Source organism: Neltuma alba, unplaced genomic scaffold, assembly GCF_004799145.2.
Source record: "Neltuma alba isolate B1F8T4 unplaced genomic scaffold, ASM479914v2 tig00011343_pilon, whole genome shotgun sequence".
In the NCBI taxonomy this organism is placed as follows: domain Eukaryota; kingdom Viridiplantae; phylum Streptophyta; class Magnoliopsida; order Fabales; family Fabaceae; genus Neltuma; species Neltuma alba.
This window is the reverse complement of record NW_021636044.1, coordinates 87,207-98,208: the sequence shown is the minus strand read 5'-3', so window position 1 is coordinate 98,208 and position 11,002 is coordinate 87,207. Positions and strand designations below refer to the sequence as shown.

Below are 11,002 nucleotides of genomic sequence, written 5' to 3'. Positions count from 1 at the left end.
TATAATTTCAACAAGTCATTAATATGTGCCTCCTATAATTCCCCAAAAAAACAAAGAAGAAGCAGACCCCACAAAAGGCTCTTGTAGAAATTCAAATTCAATTACTCTTTTGGTTTATATCATAGAACAGTGTAAAGCAATGAAAGCACAGTGCTCAGAACCAGGAATATTATGTATGGTTTCCTATCTCAATACACGAAACTCAAGAACTAGTTTTTTAACACATTGTTACGCATGCAAACGAACATTTATGGCCGGAAAAGTTAGATTCTTTCCATGTCACTGAGCATGGCCGCAATAAGTAAAGAGAATTAAGTCATCCATGCTTTGTGACCAATTTAATGCTTCAAGGTTTGATGTTAACATATCATGTTATGTTCATGATAATATACCAAGAAATATATAATACCATCTTTCAACTCAAAATCTAATGACAATCATGGGTCATTCCTATTCATATGCTCCTTCAACCTACCCTACTGTTAGATGCAGAATTTCTTCATGTTTCACTGTAACTCGACTCCAATAGAAATGGCGTGAAAAATACCTAGCAACTTGATTATAGGATGTCCAATATTCATCAACGATTTTATATCCCAGTCTTCTTGTCCCCATTGATGACATGGATAAAAAATCCATGTCAGCTTCTTTGTTAAATCTTCATCAAAATATTAATTCATGCTTGATTAATCCAGTAACTTTTTTGAAAATAACTCACAGAAATCACCTTTCATCTACGATCAAGGGTTCAGAATGCAACTCAGATATCATTTGAGATTAGGCCCATCCCATGAGCAAATGGAACCAATGCATTGCCACCATAATCTTCATCTGTAACAACATTTCCTACCATATAACCCTGCATGTAAATCACTTCAGGTTGCAGCAACATAGGCTTGAAAACATATTTATCGATCAAGGATAGAGACCCTGGAATTCTCAGATTGGGCTCTACACCAACATGAATCCCTTCAAAACTTTGAAACTGTACCTTATTCCCGATCCAAATACATTGTAACAATTTCGACCACCAAAGGACAACCTATTTCATTACATTATTTCAGAAGCAGGAGTAGGCACAAAAATTCCAGCAAATGACCTTTCAAAACAAAGAAGGGCAGGAACTCAGGGAAAACAATCTCAGAAAAATAATAGAGGGTAATTGATTTATACAATTTCTGTGAAAATGGTCCAATTTTTTCCATCACTATCTTAAGGAGAAAAGTATGCGTCTCAGAGGCAATTTTTTTGTCTCCAGTTCTGTAATCAGATTCATTCTTGGGGTGAGGAAAACCCAAACCAACAAGAGAATCGAAATATCAAATGTTGGAGACCTGTAATGCAGAGAAATTAATTTATATGTAAAATTTAATTAAGGAATGAAATTGAAACCTGAGACCAAAATCGGTATCTTTTGCCCAAAAAATATATTCTTTTCAGAATTTCAAACATCATCCAAGGTTCAAACAAGATATCTTTGACCAACTGTAAGGATTGAGGTGCAATGTAGGAAGATTGCCCTTAGTCTTTGCTCCTTCAAAATTTAAAGGGCCTCAAACACAAATTAAAGTAATACAAGAGTGATATGAAAATATTAGGGGTGATGCTAAATAATTTATGAAGGATCGAACTGAGATTTTATAGGGAAAAAAAACAGTTTCTAAAATAAAAATGGAATGATTATATCATGCCCACAGATGAAGCCATCAAAGCTAAGACCAGCCAGCCTGGTCCACCATTAAGCCACAGAACCATAGGATCTTCTTCTAAAGGTTTGTTTTCTGATACAACAAAATAACAGTAAAGGTTCCTTGCACACTTTCATCCACTGTCATACCTTCAACATTCCATTGCAAGAACCACAGCATCAGACGTAAGGCAAGTCTTTTCCTATTAAGAGAGGATTTGAAAACAGCCATTGTAGAAACGGTAATAAAAGCAAAAACAGCTAAGAGAGCAGACTTAGTCAAGCGTTTTCTTTTCAAGGAAACCCCGGATTCCAAATCATAAAATAAGCACAAAAAAATTATGAAATAACAAAAAACATAATTTTTAATCCGAGAATCTGATTAGACGCTGCAGAAATAGGAATAAAAGCAAAAAGAATTTAATGTACCCAAAAGCATTAGAGACACAAGTCAAGTCTTCTTTATTAATGGAAAACCACATTCAAACCATAAAATAAGCACAAGACTATTTAGGTAAGACTCTGATAAGAAGGCATTGCAGGGATGGGTAAAAGCAAAAGAAGGAATTAGTCTAATCAAAAGCTAGAGACAGAAGGGCAAGCATTCTTTATGTAGAAACCCAACAGTAAAACCAGAAAATACGCACCAATTTTTTTAAGGGATAAAACACAATTCATTAAATGAGAATCTCAACAGTGAACAGCATCACAGAAAAGTGAATAAAGGAAGAAAGCGATATAATGTACACTGCATAGTGCATGGAATGTACAATGCTATAAGATGCATGTCACTTAATTTATAAGGTTCAATAACCCCATTCATCATCAACTGGAATTATTTTCAAAATCTAACCTTCTTGCTACAGTCATGTCAGCCGGGAACATACTAGTGCTACCATGCTCTTAAGATCCATCATGAGATTCATGATGACAAGAAAAAGTACACCATGAAATCCTTCTCACCAAAGAGACTTAAAAACCAGAAATCAGCAAAATAATCTCTAAACTATGGCATTATCAGTTGAGGTTTCCTACTAGAAAATTCAAAATTATCATGTAATTACATTTTAAACAAGATGCAGCGTCAAATTGCACCCCAGATATAGCTTCTGAAGGAAACAAAAGAAACAAATCAAGCACGGCGTTTACTCAGTCGCCACGAGTTTGGCTCATGGTATCTGTCATAAAGTGGCTCTATACGCTCTTGTCGCTTCCGCTTGCTCATTTTTGTAGGATCTGCTACTTTGAAGAATCTTGGAGCCAATTCAACTAGCCATTTGGGGTCTATGACAGTGACCTCACGCATATATTCCTTTGTTGTCATCACAAGCTCATGGTAAATGACCCAATCTGGCTGTCTCTGGAACAATGCTGAACTCGGATGAATATATACAGGCTGATTCTCAACTAGAGTTCTGTAACCCTCTTGAGGGTCCTTTCTAGCCGCATGAAAGAAAAATCCTGCAGTGATAGCCTTCCTGATCTTAGTGAAGTTCTTTCCAGCACTTACAACATCCAATTTGTACCTGAAAAACAGAGCCAGTGCCTCAGAAACTAGTTCGATCAAGCCAGTCTAAAGGTGCAAAGGAACTAGTGGCAACATAGTGGCACAAACCACCAAAATAAAAAAAATATTTATAAACCACAATAATGGAAAAAAGAAGTCTGATCCCCTATATGAAGGGAATAATCATCAGTTTCTACGGTAAAAAAGCAATTTAAAATCTGAAAAACAAGTATATAAATGAACAGAAAGAGCCTCAAAACAATTGGCCATGCAAACTAATATAAAACATAGATAAAAGTAGAACGTAGCAAAGGGTCAGGCAAAACATTTAGAAAGATATATAGATAGGTAGATAGATAGATATCATACTTATCCATAATGGTGAGAAGCTGTTTCCTGACATCCTGTGCCCTTCGCAAAGATCGAGACTGAACAAAATTCTCAAAACACCAGGGTCCAGAAAAATTTTTAGCTTTCCAAGCCTCATACACAGCAAGTAGAGTAAGATGATCACCCTCTGGCTGGAAAAACTTTGCCCTCTTCTGATCAGCTTGGGCTTGTTTTTCCCTAGGCCTGTAAAAAATATTGCCAGTTTGAATCATGGCAATTATGGTCAGTATCTCATCACTACAACCAAGGTCCACACTGGCAAGCAGCATCTTGGATAATGGTGGATCTAGAGGAAATTCTGCCATTTTCCTTCCCAATTTAGTTAAAAGGCCCTCTTCATCCAATGCCCCAAGACTATACAGCTGTTCCATGGCAGAAATGAGAGCCTGGGGTGAAGGAGGATCCATAAAATCAAAACTAAGAAGATCATTTATACCCATAGCTTTCATTGCAAGAGTAATCATCCCAAGATTTATCCTTTGAATTTCTGGAATAGTAGTAGGAGACATCTCGTTTCTATATGCTGCCTCAGTATAGAGGCGGTAACACTTCCCAGGCCCAGTACGCCCTGCACGTCCAGCTCTTTGCTTGGCCGATGCTTGTGAAATTGGAGTTATCACCAAAGAATCAAGTCCTTGTTTTGGGTTGTATACATTTTGCTTAGCAAACCCAGGATCAATTACATAAAAAATCCCATCAATTGTCAAAGAAGCCTCAGCAATGTTAGTTGCCACAACCACTTTTCTCTTCCCTGGAGGTGCGGGTTCAAATATCCTAGATTGCATTTCACTCGGAAGAGCACTGTAGACAGGTAGAATAATCAATTCCGGAACATTCTTACCTAATCCTTTCATTCTTTCGTAAAGAGACTGGCAAGCAAAATCAATTTCCTCTTGACCAGTCAAGAAGAGAAGGACGTCTCCTTCTGGTTCTGTCAAATGGATCTGTAGGACAGTGATCAAGGCTGCATCTAGATAATCACTTTCTGGTTGCTTGGTATAAAGTATCTCCACAGGAAAAGTCCTCCCAGGAATTGTGAAAATGTTACAGTTAAAGAAATACCCTGAAAATTTCTCAGCATCAAGAGTAGCAGATGTGACAATCAATCGCAAGTCAGGTCTACGTTTCACCAGCTTCTTCAACAGTCCAAAAAGAACATCAGTATGAATAGTTCTTTCATGAGCTTCATCAAGCATTACAACAGAATATTGGGATAGACTCTCATCAATCAATATTTCCCTGAGAAGCATACCATCTGTCATGTACTTGATTACAGTGTCTGGACCAGTGCAATCCTCAAAACGAATGGCATAACCAACTTCCTCACCTAGTCGACAACCAAACTCTTCAGCAACTCTTTTTGCCACTGACATAGCAGCCACCCTACGAGGCTGAGTGCATCCAATTTTACCTCTTGTAGTGTAACCTGCTTCAGCAAGATACTGCGTGACTTGAGTTGTTTTGCCTGAACCTGTCTCACCAATCACCACTAGTACCTGATTGTCATGCACGGCTTGAATCAGTTCTTTCTTTAATTTGTAGATTGGTAAGCTCTGCCTCTGTTCCTGAATGGAGAGCTTTGATCTCTGTCCAAAAGTGATGGTCTTCCCATAAGCGTCCTTCTTCCATTCAGGCATGTCATAGGCTGATAAACCAACACCCCTAAGCTCCTGTGCCAGATGCCGTTCACCTGATTCTGGCATTGGGTCTTCCCAAGGCCGATTGAGATCCTTCGGAATAGAGTCAAGCATTGTGCGTTGTTGTTGTTCACGTACTTCTCTACGCTCCTTTATGAGTGCAGATTGTAATGCAGCAGCACGACTCAGAGAACCTTCAGGATTCTTGAAGATCTTAACAGGTGACATGTCCATGGAATACCGACTCTGCCCTTGCAGAAAAGCAGGTTCATCTTCATTCATTTCAATCTCAAGTTCTTCCTCGGCTCCTTCCTCTTGGTATAGCACTCCATCTCCGTCCTCATCATAAGTCGGATACTCCGTAACACTCAAAACACCTGAAGCAATCAACTGTTTTGCTTCCCATCTCTCAGGAGAGCTCATTCTCTTTAAAGGTCTGCGCGAAGAACCAACGTCATCCTCTTCCACAATCCTTATCCCAGAAAGACCTGTCCGGGTTACTGGCCCATCCTTTGAATCTTGAGGATTCATTCGAAAAGAATCATCATTGCTCTTCTTCAAAGGAAGAAGATCCTTCCCAGTGTGCTGATCAACATCCCTCATTGATAGACTCAGCTTCTGACCAGAAATTGATATTACCTTCACGTAAACCTCCTGGTCCCGCTTCACAACGTCCTTGGCATTACCAATTCTTCGTGATGCCATCTGGGAAACATGTACTAAACCCTCCTTTCCTCTCAAATCATCAAACTGGACAAAGCATCCTGTATCCATAACTCTTGACACCCTGCCTTTATAAACCTTGTACAATTCTGGTTCATTAGAGCTGTACCTTCGATCCCTGTGAGATTTCCGGTCTCTATCTTCATCACCGTTCTCCCTTCCATATCGATTCTCCTCATGCCCATCTCTCCTACGCCTGTCATATCTATCCCCATGTCTTCCATTACTTCTGTGATCCCTTCTCTCATCCTCATATTCATAGCCTCTGTCTCTTTCTCTATGCCTCTCCTCCCTTTCGTACCTATCCCTACGCCGGTCTCTCCTATCTCTATCCCTATCCCTCCCTCTATCTCTGTATCTATCCTCGTCTTCCCGTTCACTCTCTCCATGGTTTTGTCTAGCCTCCATCTCTAATTCCTTATCGAGTTCCTTCGCTCGATTGCTATCGTCCGCAATCGCAAGGGCTTTAAACTTAGTCTTCTTTCCATCGGCGGCGCCATCTTTATTCGATTCCTTTTCCGGCTTGGACTTGGGAGGAAGAATGGCATGTATGATAGTCAGAAGTGTTCTGACAAAATAATCCGGCATCTCCGCTCCATTCTCCTTCAATTTAGCATCAAATTCTTCCACATTCTCAGAATTCCGACCCAACTCTGTGATAAACTCAGCAAGGACTTTATCACCGGTGCCAGTGTGGGATTCTAACTCGGTGCATACCTTAGAAACAAGAGACAAGTACTCAAGCTTCTTCAGTCCATCTTCCTCGATAGCCATTTGAGGATGTTGTATAACGCACCCCAAATTTCCAGAGGATTCGATGAGAATCAAACGGAAGAAGAAAGAAGCTTATAGCCACAGCATCAACAAGAAGTCGGCAAATATAGGCGGCGGCAAACTGGTCGTCCGAGAAGCAGGGCAGATCGCGGCTTCAAATCGGATCAAATAAGCGATACGAGGCGTGTTTTGGCTGGAATGAAAAATGATGTAATTCGTGAATTGGAGTCGTATTTTATATTTTTATCCTTTTTTTAAAAAAGGGATTTCGGATACTAGATGACCAACAGCTTAGGGTTTGTTTTGGCGCTGCTAACTGTTAACAAGGCCTGATAAGATCACAAGAAATAAAATTGCAGAAAGGATCCGCGTATCTCTTCCATTATCTAATAGTAATATCTTACATTATTTTCTATTATCTTCGTCATCTCATAATTATTTTATTATTATAAAATCTGTAAATTCTATTAAAATTAAAATGGTAAAATTGAACTTATAAATAGAAAATATGCTTCATGTAATCCATAAAAGAATAAAAAATATTGTCACTTTGTAATATAATAGTATCTATGTGGTTTCTTCCCCATTATGGGTAATATCTCACATTATTTCTCATTATCTCTATTATTCTTTAATTATCTCCTATTATTATGAAATTTATAAATTTTATTAAAATTAAAATTATAAAATTGTACCTATAAATAAAATACATGACTTATGTACTATACAGTCTATATTTTGAAAAACAAAAAAACAAAATATTGTCAGTCGTCCTCCCCAATGCTCTACTCGTCTCTATGTAAAAGGATTAAAAAAAAAATATTTATTAAAAAAATAAAAACTTAATTATTTAAAAAAGATTAAAGGGTTAACATCATTTTAAATCCTAAAATTTAACCCCTGATTTTGGTCTTTAAAATTTGCTGTCAATGATTTTAATATCTAAGATTAGATATCGTTTTGGTTCACCTAAAATAAGGTTTTAATAATCAAAATCACTTATTTCAAATTCTATACTTAAAATTAAAATGAGATTAAATTTTATGAACTGAAAAAAAGACAAGCTTCATTTTTTATCCCGGAAATATTCACTTCGAAGCTGTGAATATCTTAAAATATATATATATATATATTTTGGAGTAATGTCCTCCGAAAATGGCGAAAATATAGTAATGCTGACCTGCCTCAACAGATCCTAACAGCTCAAGTTCGTAGACCCAATAATGCTTAGGTGGCTTTGCCATGGACAATATATTAAGCCACATCATCATCACCCTCATCGAAAAAGAAAGAAAATAAAGTAAAAAGAAAAATGTCCCTGCCCCATCATCATCATCGGTCCATGAACAAGAAAACCAAAAGCCAGATAACAATCAATCAATGTAAGGGGAAGAAGAACAATCTGGAAAAAACGGACATCTTCCTCTTTATCATCGCCCTTAATCGCCCATCAAGGAGATGATTCTGATTTTAATTTGCTTCATTCTTGAAACTTCCATTACCGATTATTTAATAGCTCTCTCTTATTTTCCCTGCTTTGCTCTACCCAATCCGTTTAGCTTTTTGTTGAATAAGTTATTATCACGCTTATGGTGTATTTGGTCTAAAGGATTTGGATTAAAGGAAAGAGAAAGAGAAAGATTTTAATTACTACCACCGGTCTTTATTATAAGACCCCGTTTGACTTTTTATTTGGTCCTAATTATAAGACCCCAATCCATTTTGTCTCTCATATTTATGCATTTTTTTCCAAGATAATCCTTCTAATAATGATAGTTCTAGCCAATATACTTAATTAGCAAAGATATTTTAGGAATGACAACACTTATTTATTACAAATAACTAACTTAACTTACTTCCTTAATCTCCTCAAATAAGTCAACTGGGTCTTATAATTAGGACCAGAGGTAGTATTTCTTTTTGTTTCATAACGCACAAATTTTAGAATGGGAGGGAAAATTAAAATTTTCCCTTTAATTTTCCCTCCACTCCCATCCTCAACCTCTCCTTCAAAATTGGAACGATTTGAAGAGAAAGGGTAATATTTTGTCATGCTATGACTATTATGTCCATATTTTGTCATGTTGTGACCATTATACCCATATTGTAAATAAGATAAGGGCAAAATTGTCCATATTAAAATATTTTTCCCTCCCCTCCCCTTATGAACAAAATAAGGTAATATTAAAACTCCTCTCTTCTTCTCTTTTTTTATAAATCCAAACAAAATAATATTAAAATCCTTCCACTCTTCTCCCTTTCCCTTCCCTCCATTAAAATCTCTCCCCTCTCTTTCCTTTTATTGAGCCAAACAGACCTTTAGGGTGTGTTTGGTATGAGGGATTTGGGAGGGAGGGGAGGGAGGGGGAGGGATTTTAATCATTTTCTCTTGTTTGGCAACACACAAATTTTAGGAGGGGAGGAAAATTTTTTTAAAATTTCCCCTCCCCTCCCCTCCCTAACCTCCCCTCCAAAATTGGGAGGATTTGGAGGGAAAGGGCAATATTTTGTCATATTATGACCATTATGCCCATATTTTGTCATGTTGTAACCATTATGTCTATATTTTGTCATGTTGTGACCATTATGCCCACACCTTAAATAAAATAAGAGCAAAATTATCCATATTAAAATGTTTTTCCCTCCCCTCCCCTCTTTTTTTATAAATCCAAACAAGATAATATTAAAATCCTTCCACTCCCCTCCCCTCCCCTTCCTTCCATTAAAATCCCTCCCCTCCCTTTTCTCTCATTGAGCCAAACATACCCTTAGGGTGTATTTGGTATGAGGGATTTGGAGGGGAGAGGAGGGAGAAGAAAGGATTTTAATTATTTTCTCTTGTTTGGCAACACACAAATTTTAGGAGGGGAGAGAAAATTATAAAAAATTTCCCCTCCCCTCCCCTCCTCAACCTTCCCTCCAAAATTGGGAGGATTTGAAAGGAAATGAAAATATTTTGTCATGTTATGACTATTACACCCATATTTTGTCATATAATGACCATTGTTCATATCTTAAATAAAATAAGGACAACATTGTACATGTCAAAATATTTTTCCCTCCCCTCCCTTCATAAACCAAACAAGGTAATATTAAAACTCCTCCCCTTCTCTTCTTTTTTTATAAATCTAAATAAGATAATATTAAAATCTTTCTACTCTCCTCTTCTTTCCTTCTTTTTATTAAAATCCATTTCCTTTCTCTCTTCTCATTAAGCCAACAGACCCCTAGACGTTTGAAATGAAACAACTCAAGCTTTCATTTTTCTTCCAAATCAACAATTTTCTTTGTTTTATTTATTGGCAGGAAAAAAATTGGGAAAATGACAATAAAATACCATTTGAATTCTAAAAAGACAAATAAGACACCTAAATAAGCAAAATGACAAATAGGGCACTGGGTACCAATCTGGAATTCATATTTTCAGCCAAAAGACCAAAATGCCCTGATGAAATGCGGGAAGACCGACGCTGAAAGTGAGAGAAAGGAGAGAGGAAGACCGACGCTGATGAAATGCGGGAAGAAGGAAAGAAGAACGTTGGAAATGCTATTATCTTACTCCTTCGCATCATCATTCTGTAGAGATTGTTGATTTTGGTTGTGAGAAAGAGGATTTGTAGTGAGAGAGGGAGTGAACCGAAGCAGAAATCAGAAAACAATGGCAAGCAATTACGTAACGTAACTGCTGTCATATGCCTGCTGGTTTTTAGTAAATCCCATTACGTGAATGGTAAATTTGACTATACATGTAGTTAATTATGAATTTTACAAAATACATATTGTGATTTACAACTTTTGTAGTGAAAGTGACTATTTTGTTTATGGGTTTTGCAACCTGTTTTCAGGAGATAGACAACTTGTTTGTAAAAACTAATAAAATTTCACGCTAAATTTGACTACAAAAGTTTTGGTCTTCCTCTCTCCTTTCTCTCACTTTCAGCGTCGGTCTTCCCGCATTTTATCAGGGCATTTTGGTCTTTTGACCGAAAATATGAATTCCAGATTGGTACCCAATGCCCTATTTGTCATTTTGCTTATTCAGGTACCTTATTTGTCTTTTTAGAATTCAAGTGGTATTTTATTGTCATTTTCTCAAAAAAATTAATGAAAAGGAGTGAGATTTTTCAATTAGCCAATCAACTTAGTTCACAGGAGATGACATTGTCGGCTGGTGAGAGAAGCTGAAACTTCAGAGAGTTGAAAATAAAAGTGGGTAAAGAGCCATGAAGAAAATGTTTGGATAAATCGAGACGTCGAAGGTATGAGATGTTTCATAGTTCTTCC

The 11,002-nt window shown here is 37.1% G+C and overlaps 1 protein-coding gene across 1 annotated transcript; it reads right to left on the bottom strand.

Annotated features, from left to right (window-relative positions):
* Window positions 1-2,475: 2,475 nt before the first annotated feature.
* Window positions 2,476-6,981, bottom strand: LOC114712311 (probable pre-mRNA-splicing factor ATP-dependent RNA helicase DEAH5). Its single transcript, XM_028896830.1, has 2 exons — window positions 3,564-6,981; window positions 2,476-3,213 (listed from the first exon to the last, which is right to left on the bottom strand). Exons 1-2 carry the CDS (start codon window positions 6,716-6,718, stop codon window positions 2,820-2,822), a joined length of 3,549 nt encoding a protein of 1,182 aa, XP_028752663.1. The 5' UTR covers window positions 6,719-6,981; the 3' UTR covers window positions 2,476-2,819.
* Window positions 6,982-11,002: the final 4,021 nt, after the last annotated feature.

What these genes read in the sequence shown, in the direction of transcription:
- LOC114712311 (XM_028896830.1), bottom strand. Translation starts at nt 6,718, where the DNA reads ATGGCTATCGAGGAAGATGGACTGAAGAAGCTTGAGTACTTGTCTCTT. An exon ending in CTTCTCACCATTATGGATAA is followed by an intron (nt 3,214 to 3,563) that starts GTATGATATCTA and finishes TCTGTTTTTCAG; the next exon opens with GTACAAATTGGATGTTGTAA.